Source organism: Vipera berus, assembly GCF_964194415.1.
Source record: "Vipera berus genome assembly, chromosome: 7".
NCBI classification, from domain to species: Eukaryota; Metazoa; Chordata; class Lepidosauria; order Squamata; family Viperidae; genus Vipera; species Vipera berus.
The window spans coordinates 2,064,121-2,084,991 of record NC_138209.1 but is presented as its reverse complement, the minus strand read 5'-3'; the positions used below and the strand labels follow the sequence as shown (position 1 = coordinate 2,084,991).

Sequence of the window (20,871 nt, the reverse complement as noted above, 5' to 3'; positions counted from 1 at the left end):
CCAGACCACCCCCACCAACACGGACTGGGCAAGCCCCCGGAATATAAATTGAGAGCAAACCCCACCCCCTTCTGGCACTGGTAGTGTTACCTAGTTGGGTCATGAGACGTCTGCAAAGAAACCATCAAGCTCAGAGAGCACCAAGGACCCCACAGTCGTCTTCCTCCTCCTCCTCTCCTCCTCCTTCTCTTTCTCTTTCTGTTCCTCCTCCTCCTCCTCCTCCTCCTCTCTTCAAACCCCACACCCTTCTAACCCTGATGACCTACTTGGGTCATGAAACGTCTGCAAGGAAACCACTAAGCTCAGAGAGCACCAAAGACCCCAGTCACTACTACTACTACTACTACTACTACTACTACTACTACTATTCTCCTCCTCCTCCTCCTCCTCCTCCTCCTCCTCCTCCCTTCAAACCCCACACCCTTCTAACCCTGATGACCTACTTGGGTCATGAGACGTCTGCAAGGAAACGACTAAGCTCAGAGAGCACCAAAGACCCCAGTCACTACTACTACTACTACTACTACTACTACTATTCTCCTCCTCCTCCTCCTCCTCCTCCTCCTCCTCCTCCTCCTCCTCCTCCTCCTCCCTTCAAACCCCACACCCTTCTAACCCTGATGACCTACTTGGGTCATGAGACGTCTGCAAGGAAACCACCCAGCTCAGAGAGCCCCCAGGACCCCTTGCTTTCCACGGTGCACGCAGGGGCACCGATGAGCCATCTTCTCCACAGCACCTCCCCCACCCCAACCTATGGGCCACCCTCTTCCTGGAAGTGAGATGCACGGCATTTTGTGCAAAGCCCCCCCCCCCCCGGACTCCAGGCGGCTGAAGCGGAGCAGAGGAGCAAGTGCTACAGAGGTGGCTGTCCCCTTTTCCGGAAGGGAAGGGCTGAAAAGAAGTGCCGGCCTCACCTGGAACCGGCGCATATCTCGGGGGTTACCAGCATTCTTCAAGCAGTTCTGGTTGCATTTGAGGAAGAACTTGAGAAAAAACCTAGAAACGGGAGAGAATAGGGGAAAAAAAAAAGCAACATTACCTGCTTTCAGGAATCCTTATTAAGAGTTCCACTATCGGCTTCCTCAGAACACACAAAGGATCTCAGGATTCCTTCCTTCCTTCTTCCCTCCCTCCCTCCCTTCTTTTTCTTTCTTTCTCTTTCCTTTCTTCCTTCCCTCTCTCTTCTGTCCTCTATCCTTCCATTATTCCTCTCCCTCTTTTCCTTCTTCCATCCATTTTCTTTCTTTCCTACCTCTTCCTTCCTTCCTTCCTTCCTTCCTTCCTCCATCCCTCCCTCCCTCCCTCCTTCTCCCACCATTCCTCTTTCTTCCTCTCTCTTTTCCTTCTTTCCTCCCTCCCTCCCTCCTCCCTCCCTCCCTCCCTCTTTCTCCCTCCCTCCCTTCCTTCCTTCCTTCCACCATTCCCCTTTCTTCCTCTCTCCCTTTTCCTTCTTCCTTCCTTCCTCCTTTCCTCCCTCCCTCCCTCCCTTCCACCATTCCTCTTTCTTCCTCTCTCCTTTTTCCTTCTTTCCTCCCTCCCTCCCTCCCTCCCTCCCTTCCTTCCTTCCTTTCCTTCCTTCTCTTCACTCTCCCTTTGTCTTTTCTCTCTCTTCTCTCTCTCTCTCTCTTTCTTTTTCTTTCCTTCCTTCCTTTTTCTTTCCCTGCCCCTTCCTCCCTCCCTCCCTCCCTTCCTTCCTTCCTCCCTCCCTCCCTCCCTCTTTCTCCCACCATTCCTCTTTCTTCCTCTCTCTTTTCCTTCTTTCCTCCCTCCCTCCCTCCTCCCTCCCTCCCTCCCTCTTTCTCCCTCCCTCCCTTCCTTCCTTCCTTCCACCATTCCCCTTTCTTCCTCTCTCCCTTTTCCTTCTTCCTTCCTTCCTCCTTTCCTCCCTCCCTCCCTCCCTTCCTTCCTTCCACCATTCCTTTCTTCCTCTCTCCTTTTTCCTTCTTTCCTCCCTCCCTCCCTCCCTCCCTCCCTTCCTTTCCTTCCTTCCTTCCTTCTCTTCACTCTCCCTTTGTCTTTTCTCTCTCTTCTCTCTCTCTCTCTCTTTTTCTTTCCTTCCTTCCTTTCTTTCCCTGCCCCTCCCTCCCTCCCTCCCTCCCTCCCTCCCTTCCTTCCTCCCTTCCTTCCTCCCTCCCTCCCTTCCTTCCTCCCTCCCTCCCTTCCTCCCTTCCTTCTTTTTTCTCCATGAATTATCAACTCTTCCTATCTGCAATTTCCCAACTAGACTGAGCTGACTTTTGGCATTTCCTGCTTCCTGTCCTCCCCAGAAGCTGTGGGTGAAGATAAAAAGAAGAGGTCGGCGTCCATATCAGGAGTGGCGGCATGTAGAGCTTAATGGCAAAGACGCCTCATAACTCAAAAACGGATCTAGCTGGCTAATTTCAGCTGGATTAAACTTGCCCTACACAGTATTTCAAAGAACTGCCCCTCGTTTAGGATTAAAATACAGTGCTTCTTTTCAAGTGTGTAACAAACATGGTTTGTTCCATTTGCAGCTTGGCCACAATGCACAATAACGGCAGAAAACAGCTTTAATGACAAGCAACATTAAATCCCCCTCATTTCAAAGCCACTTAGTTATAGCTAATTTGTTCTAAAAGTTACCAGCCAATTCTAGGAACAACTTCCTTAGAAAACTGCTTATTACTCATTAAATTAATATATCTATTAAGTTGTCACCCTGTTTCTTTTCTAATGTAAGCCTTTAAAATTTTTAGAATTAGGTTAGTTACAGATAGTCCTCAGGTCGTGACGATCATTTACGTCGCGAAGTGAGACAGTTGTGAAGTGAGCTTTGACCCATATGACGACCTTTCTTGCCACATTCGTTAAGTGAATCACTTCAGTTGTTAAGTTAGTAACATGGCGGTTAAGTGAATCTGGCCTCCCTATGCGGACTTTGCTGGTCAGGAGGTCACAAAAGGGATCGATCGATCACGTGACTGAGGAGACTGCAACCATCGTAAATGTGAGCCGGCTGCACTGCGTCTCAGCTTTGATCCGGTAATCGTGGGGACGTCGCAAGGGTCGTGTGTGTGAAAAAAGGGTCCTAAGTCACTTTGAACGGTTCTGTAAGCCGAGGAATGTCTGAAACGGTCTAGGGGTCTCCTGCGTGAGCAAGGGGGTTGGACTAGAAGACCTCCAACGTCCCTTCCAGCTGTATTCTGATTGAGGACGACCTCAAGTCAGAGGCAGGGCTTCGAGTGACAAAAAATTAAGGAGGAAGGAAAACGGAGGGGAGGGGAGGGGGTTGTCCCCAAATTCAGCTCACGAGGACTAGAAACTTCCCAACAAAACCCGAAGTGCCTTTACAGATGGCCGCTGCCTGCCTCTCTGCCCTGAAATTAAAAGTCCTGCCGGGGCAGATTCTTCGCTTCTCTCCTTCTCCATCCCGCCGTGGTCCCTTTTAAGGCAGCTCAGAAATAGATCCCTGTTTCTCTAAAAGGGTATTGATTGCAAAATGATCCCCGGCTGCCTCACAGGCAGCTAATGTCCCCCCACACACACACACACACACACCATCCCTGCAGAGAATGATCAATCAGGAATATGAACTCTGGGGATATCTGAGCCCCCAGGGAGGGTAGCGTGGCAGTGTTGGAAGCCAAAAAAAAAAAAAAGCTCTCGAAGGCAGGAGAAGAAGCAACGGGTGGAAACTAGTCGAGAAGCCAGCTGGAATTAAGGATAAACTTTCTAACGACAATTAGCCAGTGGGACGACTCGCCTTCCGAAGTTGTGGGTGCTTCGTCACTGGAGGCTTTTAAGAAGCGTTTGCCTGAAGTGGTCTAGGGCAGGGGTGTCAAACTCAATTTCATGGAGGGCCGAGTCAGCATTGCGGTTGCCCTGGGGAGGTAGGGGGTGGGCATGGCCGGGGTGGGCGTGGCTGGAGTCCGTATGGCCTACTGGGTGGACGTGGCCAGCTCTACATCGTTGGCATCAAGGGTGCCTATGGGGGGACCTGGGCAGGAGTGGGACAGATCTGGGGGTCTCTGGCAGAAGGAGGGTCTCTGGGCCAGAGCCAAGGCAGTGGGGGCCGTTCCCTCCCTGTTTCCAGGATGGCTTCGCGGGCCGCATGAAACCACTTCGCGGGCCGGATCCGGCCCCCGGGCCTTGTGTTTGACGTGTCTGGTGTAGGGTTTCCTGTTTGAGCAGGGGGCTGGACTAGAAGACCTCCAAGGTCCCTTCCGGCTCTATTCGGATTGAACTAGGGAGCATGGGATGAAAGCCCACACTGGGACAGGTCCCTTTTGCGCCTTCTCTGACGGGCTAGTAAGCAGGGGGGGGGCTCTGAAAAATCCCAATGAGAATAATAATAATAAAAAAACCTAGAGGTGTTAGGGTAGCAGTCTCCTAATATTTGAGGGGCTGCCCCAAAGAAGAGGGGGGGGGGTGGTCCACCTCTTCTCCAAAGCACCAGAGGGCAGAACAAGAAGCAGCGGATGGGGGGGGAAACCACCAAGGAGAGAAGCAACCTGGAATTCCTGACAGTGAGAACCGTTCGCCAGTGGAACCGCTTGCCTCCAGAAGTCGTGGGTGCTCCAGGTTTTTAAGGAGCTTTTTAAGGAGGACAGCCACGTGTCTGAAATCATATTATAGGCCAGGGGTCAGCAACCTGAAACAGTGAAAGAGCCACTCGGAACCGGTTCCCTCACAAAAGGAAAAACTGGGAGCCGCAAAAAATGTGTGCATTTTGAATTGATTGGATGAACTTTTTTAGTCCCACTTTTTTTTTTTGGACTACACCACAGGTCTGCAACCCGCGGCTCCGGAGCCGCATGCGGCTCTTTCAGCCATCTCCTGTGGCTCCCAGTCCTCTGCCATGTGCAGTCCAAAAAAAAAAGTGGGACTAAAAAAGTTCAACCAATCAATTCAAATATGCAGGGTAGGTGCATATCTCGCCTTGGCTCCACTCTTCAGTCAAACCCTGTTCTGCGCATGCGCGCATGTACGCACATGCGCACACATTTTTTGCGGCTCCCAGTTTTTCCTTTTGTGAGGGAACCGGTTCCGAGTGGCTCTTTCACTATTTCAGGTTGCTGACCCTTGGACTACACATAGCAGAAGACTGGGAGCCGCAGGAGATGGCTGAAAGAGCCGCATGCGGCTCCAGAGCCGCGGGTTGCAGACCTGTGTTATAGGCGAAGGACGGCCAACCTTCAGAACTTTTAAGACTTGTGGACTTCAAGGCTAGGCTGGCTGGGGAACTCTGGGAGTTGAAGTCCACAAAGGCTTAAAAGTTCCAAGGTTGGATAACTCTGGTCTCCTGCTCAAGGGGGGGAGGGAAGGGGGGTTGGACCAGAACAGTGGGGGCCTCCCATGATCTCCTTTTCCCGGGGAACGACCCACTGCCTCGCCTCCTCAGCCTTCGGTCGGCCATCCGGCTCAGAGGCGGCTTCTTTGAACTGCTGGCGGTGGGCTGCGGAGCCCCAGAGTGCGCCCGCCGAGGGGCCGGCAGGCTGTGGCTGCTGACGGACACCGTCGGCCCCCGTGCGCTCGCTGGCCTCTGTGTGCGGAGGCCGATGGTGTCAGGCAGCAGTTGCCCCAGCCCTTGCCTTGCCCCATGGCAATGGCACCCCCACAGGACGAGTCTCCTGCCTATCGCCCCACCTGCCAGAGACCCCCTTGGATCTCCCCCGACCCTGCCCACCTCCCCCACAGGCGATAAGGAGAAACCGGGGGGGGGGAGCGGTGAGGGAAAGAGGAGAGGAGAGGAAGAAGAGGGAAGTAGGAAAGAAAGGAGAAAGAAAGGAGAGAAGAGGGAAGAGAGAGGAGGAGGGTGGATACAGTGAAAGGGGAAATGGGACGAGCAGCACCCAAACTTACGTGTATGTATTTATGCATATGGCGATTTATAATACCTACAGCATTACTGATATAACAAATGTTAAATACTTGAAAAAACAATGTTTATATTTCATTGCTTATTTTGTGGTATATTAAAGGAACTGTGGAATAGATCGATAGATAGATAGATAGATAGATAGATAGATAGATAGATAGATAGATAGATAGATGATAGATAGATAGATAGATAGATGACAGATAGATAGATAGATAGATAGATAGATAGATAGATAGATGACAGATAGATAGATAGATAGATAGATAGATAGATAGATAGATAGATAGATAGATAGATTGATTTAAAAAAAGGGCGTCCCTCCCCACGAGCAACATTGAGGTGACCACACCCACCTTGGCCACACCCACCCAATGTGCCATGACCCCCACAGCCATGCCCCCCCCGGCCCCCCGGGAATAAATAAGTGGGTTTTGGGTTGCAGTTTGGGCACTCGGTCTCTAAAAGGTTCGCCACCGCTGGACTAGAAGATCTCTACGGCCTCTTCCAGCGTTGTGCTATTCTGCTTCTAACAGCAGATTCCTCCAGGAGAAGATGATCCAGGATTGCAGGAATCTCTTGCTGGGAGAAAGAACAGCTTCCGGCTTGACGGACCAATCGTCTCCGAGGTTGAAGTTCCTCCTGGCCTGGGCTCCAAGGAAAAGGGCAAATGGGGGTCTTGGACCCAGAAAGTCAGCGGTGGAGACAAAGCTGCCAAGAAAAGGGCGGGGGGGGGGGGAAGGACGCTCCCTTCCCCTGCCGCCTTTGAGGCTGATGAAATATTTAGCCTGCTTGTGCAAGGACCTATAATTGTCATTCTAGCATCAATAATTAACAGGTAGCAGCCCCCGGGCTGGCTGCAAGAGGAGAAAGGCAAGAGTAGAGAGAAGTGGGAAGAGGGCTCAACCGCCACAAAAGTCCCTGAAGAAGCCAAAGGCCCCCAATCAGCTGGTAGAAGAGAATATTCGTAGCTCTCTCGGTTGAACTGGGGGTGGGTGGGTCTGAGTGTGGTGGCTTTCTTGCAGGCGTTTCATGACCCAACTGGGTAACATCATCCGTGCCAGAAGGGAGTGGGGTTTTTGGAGAGGAGGAGGAGGAGGAGGAGGAGGAGGAGGAGGAGGAGGAGGAAGATTGTGGGGTCCTTGGTGCTCTCTGAGCTTGGTGGTTTTCCGGCAGATGTTTCATGACCCAACTAGGGAACATCATCAGTGCTAGAAGGGAGTGGGGTTTGTGGAGAGCAGGAGGAGGAGGAGGAGGAGGAGGAGGAGGAGGAGGAGGAGGAGGAGGAGGAGGAGGAGGAGGAGGAGGAGGAGGAGGAGGAGGAGGAAGATTGTGAGGTCCCTGGTGCTCTCTAAGATGTTTCATGACACAACTAGGTCATTATTTTTATTGTTATTTTTAATATATGTATTTACTGTTTTAGTTGGGCATATGTTTAATTTTCTTTTAACTTTTGTATTTTTGTATTTTTATATATCTGCCCTGTTCACCGCCCTGAGTCCTTCGGGAGAAGGGCGGTATATAAATAAAAATGAAAATGAAAAAAAAATGAAATCAGGGCTGGAAGTATATAAATGGAGATTGCCATCCCTCTCTCCTAGCACTGATGAAATGACCTAATTGAGTCATGCAACAGAGAGAACCAAGGAACCCACAGTCCTCCTCCTCACTCTCCTCCTCTTCACTTTTCTCCTCCTCCTCCTCCTCCTCCCCCTCCTCCTCTCCACAAACCCCACTCCCTTCTAGCACTGATGATGTTCCTTAGTTGGGTCATGAAACGTCTGCAAGGAAACCACCCAGCTCAGAGAGCACCAAGGACCCCCACACAGTTCAACTCTTGAGCTACAAAACTCCTCTTCTATCAATAAAACAGATGAAATTTGTATAAAACTTTCAGATTTGGTGACTTAAACTGTGAGAATTCCCTTAATTAGCATGGGTGGATTTCAACTGTTAGTACGGTTTTGTAAAGCCTTGGTAAGGCCACACTTGGAATCCGGCATCCAGTTTTGGTTGTCACTATGTAAAAAGATGTTGAGACTCTAGAAAGAGGGCAGAGAAGAGCAACAAAGATGATTAGGGGGCTGGAGGCTAAAACATACGAAGAACGGTTGCTGCAATTGGGTAGGTCTAGTTTAATGACAAAAAAGGAGTAGGGGGTGGCATGATATTTGAGGGGCTGCCACAAAGAAGAGGGGGTCAACTTATTCTCCAAAGCCCCTGAAGGCAGGACAAGAAGCAATAGATGGAAACTAACCAAAGAGAGACGCAAGCTGGAACTAAGGAGAAATTTCCTGACAGTGAGAACAATTACCGTATTTTCCGGCGTATAAGACGACTTTTTAACCCATGAAAATCATCTCAAAAGTTGGGGGGGTCGTCTTATACGCCCAGTCGTCTTATACGCCGGAAAATACGGTAATCAGTGGAACTCCTTGCCTCCAGAAGTCGTGAACGCTCCAACACTGGAGATTTTAAAGAAGAGACCGGACAGCCATTTGTCTGGAATTATATAGGGCTCCTGCCTGAGCAGGGGGGTTGGACTAGAAGACCTCCAAGGTCCCTCCCAACTCTTGTTATTTTGTGAAATGTCTAGGAGTTCATCACAGAAGTGAATGATTTCCAAGGAAATCTCGGTTTGGACTAGCAGTTCCTGAGGTCTTTGCAGGTGGTAATCAAGGGAGGGAAGGAACAGAGGACGGAAGAAGAAAAATTCATAAATTGGGGAGGGGGGGTGGGTGGGAGAAGAGGGAGGCAGCGCTCCCCATCACAAGATTGACAGTGGATTTGAAATTTTACACACACACACACACACACACACACACACAAACGCAACATGCTGCCCTCCCCTCGGTTACCTCCACCTCGGAATAAAAGAGAAGAGAAGGCCATAAGAATAAACACATGTCCGACTCGCTCACCTTCTTAAGTAGCCGTGGTGCATAGAAACCCAGGGAGTTAAAAATAAAGACAATGTGCATACATTAGCATAGCTAATGTGCCACGCTCCCCATTTAACATGCAAATTCCCAGCGACGCTGCCGAACACCTTCTGTTCCGAGCGCATAAATTTGAATTCGCAATTAGAATAATCTTGTATAATTAATGAAAAGCGTCAATTTTAGCTCCTAAGTAATTTGATTAACATGTTGATAGGGCACTTACCATGCTCTCTAAACCAGAGGGGCTGGCCGCCGTCGTCGGAGAGAGGAACGAGGGGATGAGAGAACGAGGCAGAGAAAGAGAGAAAGGGAGGGGGAGGGGAGGGGGAGAGAGGGGGAGGACGCCCCACACTCCCCAAACGTGTCAGACGGAATGGAAGGACGGCGTGGCTAGAGAGGAGAAAGTGGGCGGACGGGAGCCAGGAAGGGAGAATTAGGGCAACATTCGAACCCACTCCTGCAACCAAGAGACAGCAGGAGCCACCCAATTCAGTTTAGGACTTGACCATCTGAGACCCGGTCAAATGCAGGCAGTCCTCAACTTATGACAGCAATTGAGCCCAACGTTACCGTTGCTGAGTGAGACACTGAGTCTTGCCCCATTTTACGACCTTCCTTGCCGCCACTGTTCAGCGAATCACCGCAGTTGGTAAGTTGGTAAGGTGGTTGTTAAGCGAATCTGGCTTCCCCGTTGACTTTGCTTATCTGAAGGTCACAAAAGGGGATTGTGTGACACACACACACACACACACCCCAGGACATTGCGACCGTCCTAGGTACGAATCAGTTTCCAGGTGTCTGAATTTTGATCACGTGACCCGGTTGGTGGTGGGGGAAAAGATGCTGAAGCGGTTGTCTGAAAAATGGGCATAGTTCACTTTTTCCAGGACTGTTGCAACTTTGAACGGTCACTAAACAGACTGCTGTAAGTCGAGGTTGTACTAGAAAATGGCCACCTTGCTCATTTGCAGACTCCCGTTAGCACTCTGGCAATTATCTCCTTATTGCCTGTAGCCAAATGCTACCCTTCTTTGCAAGAACGGTGAAAGCCGTAGTCAGATGGGTTTGCAAGATGGCTGGTGGCGAGGGAAGGATAGGGAACACGGTGCCCCGAGTGACCCCCAGAGGTCCCGCCGGGCCCTTGCGGAAGGACAGCGTCAAGCAGGAACAACCAGACCCACATGGGATGACTTTAAACTAGCTACTTCATTGCTTGTGCCTATTTTACAGGAATCTTCCCAGACTGGCTGGTTTCTACCTGTCCCAGAATAAAATAAGGCTGAATGGAATTCAGAGGGGGCAGACTTTGCATTTTGTGGCCACGTAGGGATTCCAGACTAATTCCCTGTTTGACTCCTCCACTAGGCTGGGCCAATACAGGTGGTCCTCATCTTATGCGACTGTTCGAAGTGGGCGATGGCGCTGAAAATAGTGACTCATGACTGTTTTTCACACTTAACGACTGTTGCGACATCCCTAGATCGTGCGATCAAAATTCAGCCGCACGGCAACTGGCTCATATTTATGACGGTTGCAATATCCCGGGGTCCTATGATCCCCTTTTGCGACTTTCTGACAAGCAAAGCCAATGGGGGAAGCCAGATTCGCTTAAGAGCCGACTTAACAACTGCAGGGATTCAGTTAACAAGCGTGGCAAGAAAATGGGGGGGGGGAAATTCACTTAGTCACTGTCTCGCTTAGCAACAGAAAATTTGGGTTGAATTGCGGTGGTAAGTCAAGGATTGCCGGTATTCTTAACCTTTGGAGGTTTCGGGTTCTCGGAGAAAGGCTGCATCTGGAGGGAATAGGTCTGTGGGTGGGTGTGTGCGCACACACGCAAGCGTGCCCACCAGAAGGGAGGGCAAAAGCTCAATCACTCATTCCTTCTCCTGCTGCGTCGTTGACGTCTTCCTGTCGGATATCCTCAGCTTTGGGGGAATCTGGGTTGTGCCCAGAGATTTCCAAAGCAGCATGTAGGATATAGACCCGTGGTGGCGAACCTATGGCACGCGTGCCACAGGTGGCATGCAGAGCCTTCTCTGTGGGCATGCACGCTGTTGCCCCAGTTCTAGGCCTTCAGCCGGGTGTTATAAAACCTTTTCGCTTTAGGCCTCCGCCGCTGTGTGCAAAAAAAAAAAAGGTTCCATAAATCAACCAATTTCAATTTCTCGCAGGAAAAAAAAAAGATCTCGCAAAGTTGGAATTGATTGATTGAACTTTTTAGTCTCACCCAGTCTGCTGTTACCACTGCAGCCACGCCCACCCAACGGGCCACACCCAGCCAATTGGCCACACCCACCCAAAGAGCCACGCCCATTCAGCACCCGATGATACATAAGTGGGTTTTGGGTTGCAGTTTGGGCACTGGGTCTCTAAAAGGTTCACCATCATTGATATAGACCTTGTGCTGCAAATTCCTGGTCTGTACTGGCCCGGCTCCAGGATTTGCAAAGCTGACACCAACAAACTTGCTGGAATTTAAGCTGAAGGCGGCTGGATTTTTTTTTTTTGGTCCTGGGTGGAAGGAAGAATAAGCGAGAGAGCCGATGGAAGGAAAGGCTAAAAGATCAGCAGGGACAAAGGCGAGACAGCCTCTAATAGCTTTGATTCTTCTGCTTCTAATCTCCCCGCAGGCTTGTCAGTCCTCATTCTTCTCCACTGGCGGTCGGAGGCCTCTGCATTGGGGCTGAGTGACAGGCCGGTCTGCCCAGCTATGGGGCCTCCTCGCGCGGTGCCCGATGTTATCGGGAGCGGACAAAGGCGGGGGAAATGTCAGCGTGTTATCAAGACCCCCCAACTGCCACCGGGATGCGCCAGAAGAGGAAGGCTCCTATCATTGCCTTGGTGTATTGTCTGGGAGAGGGAAAAAGTGACTTGCATGAGTGCGTGCACAGACACGCACAAACACACAAGCACAGAAGGTGACAATAGGAGAAGCTTCCTGATTTCGGAGGGAAGGAAGCAGATGACTTGTTGAAGGGACAAGACGAGCTCCAGGCAAACCAGAAGTTAATTGTTTGCAAGGATCCTGGAACATCACCTTTCCTTTCCAGGTTTGGGTTGGGCGGGGCTGCTTTTTCTGCCCACCCCACCCCACCCCACCCTGCCCCCAAATCTTCCTCCAACAGCTTCCGCTGGGTCTTAGATACACCAGAGCCTTGCAAAGCAAAGACATTTCCCTTTTCTCCCAGGACACGACAGGTAGAATGGTGGAGCTGGGAAGCACCACAAGTCACAATGTGCGGCAGCAGCCAGAAAAGTCAACGCAGTCCTAGGCTGCATCAGCAGAGGGATAGAATCAAGATCATACGAACTCTTAGGACTGCTTCAGAAGGCCTTGGGAAGACCAAATGGGGAATATTGCCTCCAATTTTGGTCGCCACGATGTAAAAAAGACGTTGAGACTCTGGAAAGAGCGCAGAGAAGAGCAACAAAGTTGATCAGGGGTCTGGAGGATAAAACATACCCAGAACGGTTGCAGGAATTGGATATGTCTAGTTTAACAAAGAGAAGGGGGCCAGGGGTGACATAATAGCAGTATTCCAACATTTGAGGGGCTGCCACAAAGAAGAGGGAGAAATTCAACCGACTCTCCAAACAGCTGGAAGCAGGACGAGAAGCGACGGATGGAAACCAATCAAGGAGGGAAGCAACTAAAGAGAAATTTCCTGACAGTGAGAACAATTAACCAGTGGAATGACTTGCCTCCAGAAGTTGTGGGTTGCTCCCACACTGGAGGCTTTTAAGGTTTGAAAGAAGAGATTGAACAACCATTGGTCTGAAATGGTAGAGGGTCTCCTGCTTAAGATGGGGGTTGGACTAGAAGACCTCCGAGGTCCCCTCCAACTCTGTTACTCTGTTATTCCGAGAAGAGGCTGAGCTGTAAGATGGGGTTAAACCCGTCATCTGTTTAGAGTCATTGCGTTGTCGCAAAGACCTATGTCCTGAATTCTGTTGTTCCTTATCCAGTGTTCTGTACCAGCCTGCTACCGGCCCTGCAGAAAAGGCAGGGACAACCCCTTTTACAATAAGGCAAGAGGCTGGAATTACACCTGCCAAATTTATTACTACAAAAACAAACGGAACAAGACAAACCAAGAAACAGGAGCTTAAAGAAACAGGAACAATCCAAGCGGTTGCCTTCAGCAAACCAGCCCTCCCCACACATTCCCCTTATATAGGGTTCAGGGCGTGGCTTCTCTCTGCCTCCTTCCGAGAAGCCCCATTGCCTTCCTCTGTTTGCTCCTAATTGACTGCCTCCTGCGACGGGCGTCCTTGAACAGGGCCAGCTGTGGGTCATCTTCATCCACGCTGTCAGGCTCACACAGCTGGGTCTCCGTGGTGACCAAGTGGGAGGGGCCTGGCTGAGGGCTCTCATCAGCAAGATCTTCAACCCCCTCAGCAAGGTCTTCAACACCTCCCTCCTCCTCCTCTGAGTCATCCGACCCAACTGCCGAACCCACAGGCTGACCCTGAATCACAACATCCAGTACCAATTTAACTTTGACCATTATTTGTTTCTTTGTTTATTGCAGGGGTGTCAAACTCAATTTCATTGAGGGCCGCATCAGCATTGCGGTTGCCCTCAGGGGGCCTGGGTGGGTATGGCCTGGGTGGGCGTGGCCTACTGGGTGGGCGTGGCTGGAGCGCGTATGGCCTACTGGGTGGGCGTGGCCAGCTCTACATCATTCACATCAAGGGTGCCTATGGGGGCCTGGGAAGGAGTGGGACAGATCTGAGGGTCTCTGGCAGAAGGAGGGTCTCAGGGCCGGGGCCAAGGCAGTGGGGGCCGTTCCCTCCCTGTTTCCAGGATGGCTTTGCGGGCCGCATGAAACCACTTCATGGGCCGGATCTGGCCCCCAGGCCTTGTGTTTGACATGTCTGGTTTATTGTATCAGACCTTTATTATTTTTTTTTATAAATGACTCGAAATGGCGAACATATACAACACACGTTCCTCTTCCTCTTTTACCAAGAGAACCAACTCTATGAGTTAGGTTGGCCTGAGAGAGAGAGTGACCGGCTCAATGTCCACCCTGCCGGCTAGCTTGCTTTCGTGGTTAAGGCAGGACTAGAGTTCCTGGTCTCCTGGTGATTGGCCCAAAGTCCTCCAGCCAGCTTTCTTGGCTAAGGTGGGACTAAAATTCACGGACTTCTGCTTTCTAGCCTTAACCAAACTAAAGAAAGAACTTGCAAACAATAAGTGTTATTTGGTTAGACCGCGAGGGCCGGCCTTGACTCCCTCTCAAGGCTACTACGACTTAACCCTTCAACCAAATCTGGGTTTAGTTCTGCTCACAGGTTCTGGCTATCCCAGGACAACTGCAATGTGGACATTCAGAACTGTTCTTACCTGTCAATGATGACCGGATCGGAGGGGGTCTCGTTGCGGTTGCCACAACTTTTCTTGTCACAGCAGCGGCTGTCGGGTTGGGAGAAAACAGAGGGGTAGTCAGGCCAAAGGAGAAACTCAGGATTGTATATGATCTTCCCTGAACATCTAAAGCAGGGGTGGGGAACCTTGGCTCTTTTATGACTTGTGGACTTCAACTCCCAGAATTCCTGAGCTTTTTAAAGCAACCACATCTTTTCATAGAGGGCAGCTGTTTCATCCAGGGAAAAGAAGCAGCTGCTTTAAAGAGATGCAGACAGGGACTCGTACTCCGAAGCAGTTGCTAAGTTTGGACACCTGGGAACAGGGCTTACATTCCCCTCGGGGAATCCTGTTTTGCAAGAAACTATGTAATGGAATAATAGAGTTGGGAGGGACCTTGGAGGTCTTCTAGTCCAACCCCTGCTTAAGCAGTAAATCCTATACCAAACGTAGTTAATCCAGAGATGAAAACTCACTAACACAGCTAGTTGAACATGGATTTCTGGATTTATCCTCTCCAAAGGAGAGAGATGACCCGATCTTGTCTCAGTGTTAAGCATCCTTGCCTTTGCACGGCATACTTTTCGAGATCCCTACCCAATTACTGTTTTCTCAATCATTAGAGCAAGTACCATCCCTCACATTAAATATAATTAATCTCTGATCTGATAAACAGCCGAGAGCTCTAAATTCTTCCCCCCAACTCCCCTTGGGGGACCGGCAATTCCATCCCTCGTTCCATAAACAACAAAACCAAAGGCGTGCGTGGAAGCCACAATATTTTGCCATCTCGGAGTCGCTCCTACAAGTCCCGAGCCACCCCACCTATTCCCTTAGCCCCTGGGATCATTAGCAAGGTTCCTGAAGATCAATTAGCCATGAAACTTGGCAACGAGGCAGCCGTGCTAATTTGCAAAACACCAAGAGCAAACGCGCGCGGGTAAACAAAGCAGGCATTAATAGGTCACTCGGGAGCCTGGCTGTCGAGAGCGTGGCTCCTTCACCTTCACACACACCCAGTGGACCCACCTCCCAGCATTTGCTGAAGGAGGCAGTCCCCCACTCCTGACTGGTCCTGGGTGTGAGTTTAGCTACAGAGGCAACGTATACGCACACAGCCTGCCCAGTCTGAGTCCTGTGATTCCACTTAAGCCAGGGGTCTTCAAACCTGGCCCTTTGATGACTTGTGGACCTCAACTCCCAGAATTCCTCAGCCAGCCGCGCGCTAAAATGCTTTAAGGGTTGAAATGCTCCTCATTAATCTTAATTTAAACCACTTCACCAAGGCCCTATGAACCAGGCCCTTGTGTACAAGAACGGACGAACGACTGATTTAAACTAGACCTGAAGGATTAATTCGGGACACCCTTGTTGTTAGTTCAGAATGTTGGACAAATTTTGGCGCCACAGGTCCAACGTCCGACAAATCCTACATCCTGAATCCAACAGTGGGCAGCCAAACCCCCTTTCTGAAATCTAAATGGCTGTGGTTGCCATTTTGACTTTTTTGACCCTGTCCCTGCAGACATCCCCCTTCTTCTAAGCCACCGACTCCAACCTCCAGATCATCCTGGTTGTTGCCTCTGGTGCTCTGCGTAATGGTCTACGCCTACACACTCCAAAGTGTCCTGCTTCAAAGCCTCCCAGAGGTCCCCTTGAATGTCAGCCAGCCCGCCGTGCCCAGCCACGACTTACCTGCACATGATCTCGTGAGTTAACAACACCCGGCACATCTCGGGGTTCTTATCCTGACCTTCGTAGATGATGGCCTGCAATCAAGAAGGAGACACAACTTTAGGAAGTGCCCGGATAGTTGCAGACCTGCTGGTCTCCTGCAGGAGACCATAGTTGGTCATTCTGTGCAGAACGTCAACTATCAATACCATGAAGGCCTCCTTCCTTCCATCCTTCTGTCCCTTGCTGGGCACCCCTGACTCTATCTCTGTTGGGTCATCAGGAAAGGTCAGATATTTCTGTCCCGGACAGTTGGATCTCTGCCAGCTTCTGAAATAGGTCCACCATTACACAATGTGATGGTTACCTCCATGTAGAGCTCTACATGCAAGGTGCCCTTCAAGACCAAGAACAGAACAGAACAGAGCTGGAAGGGAACTTGGAGGTCTTCTAGTCTAACCCCCTGCTCAGGCAGGAAATCCTATACCATTTCAGACAAATGGTTGTCCAATCTCTTCTTTAAAGTCTCCAGCATTGGAGCATTCACAACTCCTGGAGGCAAAGTTATTCCATTGATCAACTGTTCTCACAGTCAGGAAACTTCTCCTTAGTTCCAGGTTGCTTCTCTCCTTGATGAGTTTCCATCCGTCGCTTCTGGTCCTGCCTTTGGGTGCTTTGGAGAATAGCTTGACTCCCTCTTCTTTGGGGCAGCCCCTGAGATACTGGAAGACTGCTATCATGCCACCCTAGTCCTTCTTTTCATTAAAGTAGACATACCCAATTCCTGTATGTTTTAGCCTCCGGTCCCATAACCATCTTTGTTGCTCTTCTCTGCACTCTTTCCAGAGTCTCAACATCTTTTTTACATCGTGGTGACCAAAACTGGAGGCAGGATTCCAAGTGTCCTGGTCTTGATGGGCACCCTTGCATGTAGATGTCTACAGGCCCTTCTCCAAAGCAGGAACCCACCATCTCCTCCTGCTTGTCTTCTTGCATGTGGTCAACTTCCAGGAACCGCCTTGCAGCAGAGAGAACCCTGAAGACAGCATTGTAAGGCCCATCAGTCCCAACTAAACCTAGCCTTAGTCTAGCTCGGGGCGCTTACTACAGCTCTAAAATGAAAACCAGGTTACCCTTGATTCAAGAGAGAGCAGTCCGAGACGGTTAATGGTGGCTTGGTCCACTGGCTGTATTTACCCGCCGTGTTGAAGTGGGATTCAAAAGGTAGCTGTGTTTTGCACAAATGCCAAAGCTTGGTTGACTTTAACCATGGTTTGTTTTTTCTGGAGAAGGGAGAGGTATATAAATAAGGTGTCTTGTGCAAATGCCACCTTTGAGGCGGCTTGAGGCTTCAGTGTATTGAGCGGATGTGGCAAACAGGCCGATTCAGGAGCAAAGTTCAAGGCGGCTGGATTACTGCGCTTCCCTCTAGGTGGGGCTGCCCTTGAAGACGACTTGGAAAGCTCAGCCAAGTCCAGCATACTGCAGCCAATGTTCTCCCTGGCCAATCCTGGTTCTGTCCCATGAGATTGTGGCTGCGTGTGTGTGTGTGTGTGTGTGTGTGTGTGTGTGTGTGTCTAATGGCTGTTGCTGAGCTTGTGAGTGCAATTCATAGAACACAGCATAACACAGTTGGAAGGGACCTTGGAGGTCTTCTAGTCCAATCCTCTGCTTGAGCAGGAGACCACCTCCCATTTCAGATAAATGGCTGTCCAGTCTCTTTTTGAAAGCCTCCAGGGATGGAGCACACACAACCTCTGGTGGCAAGTCGTTCCATTGGTTGATTGCTCTGGCCGTTAGGAAATTCCTTCTTAGTTCTAGGTTGCTTCTCTCCTTGGTTAGTTTCCATCCCTTCTTTCTCGTCTTTCCTTTTGGTGCTTTGGAAAATTGACCCCCCCCACCTTTGTAGGAGCCCCTCAAATACTGGAAGACTGCTATCATGTCTCCCCCAATCCTTCTTCTCATTAAAGGTAAAGGTTCCCCCGCACGTGCGTGCTGGTCGTTTCCGACTCTGGGGGCTGGTGCTCATCTCCGTTTCAAAGCCGAAGAGCCAGCGCTTGTCCGAGGATGTCTCCGTGGTCATGTGGCCGGCATGACTAGACGCCAAAGGCGCACGGAACGCTGTTACCTTCCCAACGTAGCGGTCCCTATTTTTCTACTTGCATTTTGACGTGCTTTCGAACTGCTAGGTTGGCAGAAGCTGGGACGAGTAACAGGCGCTCACTCTGCTACGCGGCACTCGGGATTCGACCCGCCAAACTGCCGACCTTCTGATCGACAAGCTCAGCGTCCTAACCCACTGAGCCACCGCGTCCCTTTTTTTCTTCTCATTAGGCCTACCCAATTCCTGTAACTGTTCTTCGTCTGTTTTATCCTCGAACTCCATAATCATCTTTGTTGCTCTTCTCCGCACTCTTTCAAGAGTCTCAACATCTTTTTTACATTGTGGTGACCAAAACTGAATGCAGGATTCCAGTTCTTGACTTACACCCACTTGTTTAGTGACCATTTGAAGTTACAACGGCACCGATCAGTGGTGGGATTCAAATACGCGAACAACTGGTTCTCTGTGTGGATGCCGCTTCCGGAAGTCCATTCTGGCCCTGGGCAACAAAGAATTTGCTACCGGTTTTGCCAAACTGGTGCGAACCAGCTGAATCCCACCACGGCTTATGATCGGTTTTCACACTTACAACCTTTGTAGCGTCCCCAGGGTCACAGGATCAAAATTCAGATGCTTGGCAATTGACCCACATTTATGATGGTTTGCAGTGTCCCGGGGGTGTCACGCGATCCCCTTTTGCAACCTTCTGGCAAGCAAAGTCAAAGGTCAAGCCAGATTCACTTAACAACCGTGTTATTGACTTCACAACGGCTGTGTTTCACTTAACAACTGTGGCAGGAGAGATTGTAAGATGGAGCAAAACTCACTTAACTGCTGTCTCATTTAGCAACAGAACTTTGGGCTCAAATCGTGGTCGTAAGTGGAGGACTACCAGTATGTTCCAGTTAATTCAAATAATGCTGGGCAATGTCTCTTTGGGCAAACAGCTGGATTTCCCAGGTGCAGACCGGGATCTGTAATTTTTTTTTTTAGCAAAGGTTGATTCTTTTCATTTAAGGTCAAGCATAAAGGGACGCGGTGGCTCAGTGGGTTAGGACACTGAGCTTGTCGATCAGAAGGTCGGCAGTTTGGCGGGTCGAATCCCGAGTGCCGCATAGCAGAGTGAGTGCCTGTTACGCGTCCCAGCTTCTGCCAACCTAGCAGTTCGAAAGCATGTCAAAATGCAAGTAGAAAAATAGGGACCACTACGGTGGGAAGGTCACAGCATTCCGTGCGCCTTTGGCGTCTAGTCATGCCGGCCACATGACCACGGAGACGTCCTCGGACAAGCGCTGGCTCTTCGGCTTTGAAACGGAGACGAGCACCAGCCCCTAGAGTCGGAAACGACTAGCACGCACGTGCGGGGGAACCTTTACCTTTACATAAAGTCAGACCTCTGGGAGAAAATCCAGGGTTCAAAAAACAGCGCTGGGCACCCCTCGGTGCAAAGTAGGTGTTAAACACCCACTGTCCCATCTGGGCCAGGCGCTCTTAACGCCCAGCCAGGAATCTACCTCTCCACTTAATGGTGTTGATTAATAAGATGGAAACTTAATGAAGCATCTTCAATTATTTTCAAGAATTAATTCCCTGGGAGTTCTCCAGAGCGAGCTTGTTCAGAGCGTGCAAATTCTAATGGTTACCGGTACATGTTTTTACCTCAGAGACCAATTGCACTTTTTCTCCGCCGGCAAATTTTAGCAAAAGGCCTAATTCTGGGGAGAACTGGGGAAATGGTCTGTCTTTTCATAACCTGGGTTGATGGGGACATTTGATTTGATTTAATCCTGGATGGATCAGTGATAATGTTTGCAATGATTTGTAGTAGATAAACTATTGGGGAGTTTCTATGAGTAAAATACAATAACTGATAATTAACCGAGAGCCTGGAATTTTTGCTTTGTCATTAATTTTAACTTATTTTTTCCTTCGTATATGCAACGTATCATGGGTCATATTGAGTTGCAAATGGATGTAGAAGTTTATAAATTTTTGACCTGTTTTGGGGGGACGTGATTAGTGTTGCAATATACAAGTAGTCCTCAGTTTATGGCCACAATTGAGCCCAAGATTTATGTTGCTAAGTGAGACATTTGTTAAGTGGGTTTTGTCGCATTTTATTGTTTTTCTGGCCACATTTGTTAAGGGAATGGCTGCAGTTTTTAAATGAATAATACAGTTTTTAAGTAAATCTGGCTTCCCCATTGACTTTGGCTTGTCGAAAGGTTGCAAAAGGTCATCACGTGACCCTGGCACAGTGCAACAGTCATAAATGTTAGTTGTCAAGTATCCAAATGTAAATCACGTGACCCTGGGAATGCTGCAATGGTCATAATTCACAATTTTCTTTTTAATGCTCTTGTCTGCTTTTGTTTTGCTTTTTTGGATTTTGTATTTTAACCTTTTTGAATAAAAGCAAGATTTAAAAGTTTACAGAAGTTGCCAGGCTCCTGATCTTTGGCTATCAGAATCTAACACGGTCGTCTTCCTACAACTAGCTTTGGACCTTAATGGTTGATTCTAAGTTGGATCCAACGAGGTCTTAAGTTAACTCACTGAAACTCCTGCTTCTCACTTAAGTCACCTGCTCGAAGTGTTTCTCTTTCTTTGCAATTAACTAAGCCTCAGAAGAGGTTGTTTTTACTTTCCGCGCCTGCTCTAGAACACAATTTAAGATTTGTTGCTTGGCTGGGCGGTTGAGAAGGCAAGAAACGGACAGTGAAGGGACAAGGAGAGAATTGAAGGAGAAGACACAGGGCAAGGCTTCTCAATGTTGGCCCTTTGAAGATGGGTGGACTTCAGGTGGCCAGAAAGGCCCAACAGAGACTCCACTTTCTCAGGGTCTTGCGGAAGTACAGGGTAGAACAACGGCTAATGACCCTCTTTTACCGGTCTACTATAGAGAGCGTCCTCTTGTATGGTATTGTGGTTTGGT

The 20,871-nt window shown here is 49.7% G+C and overlaps 1 protein-coding gene across 1 annotated transcript in view; it reads right to left on the bottom strand.

The window, feature by feature from the left end:
• Nucleotides 1–20,871, bottom strand: part of LOC308670952 (transcription factor COE1-like) — a gene marked incomplete at both ends in the record, with an annotated part of 66,894 nt that overhangs the window by 12,212 nt on the left and 33,811 nt on the right. Inside the window, 3 exons of the mRNA XM_081332793.1 lie at nt 918–999; nt 14,138–14,206; nt 15,854–15,927. Coding sequence (XP_081188919.1) covers nt 918–999; nt 14,138–14,206; nt 15,854–15,927 — 225 coding nt within the window. The remainder of the gene's footprint in view (nt 1–917; nt 1,000–14,137; nt 14,207–15,853; nt 15,928–20,871) is intronic.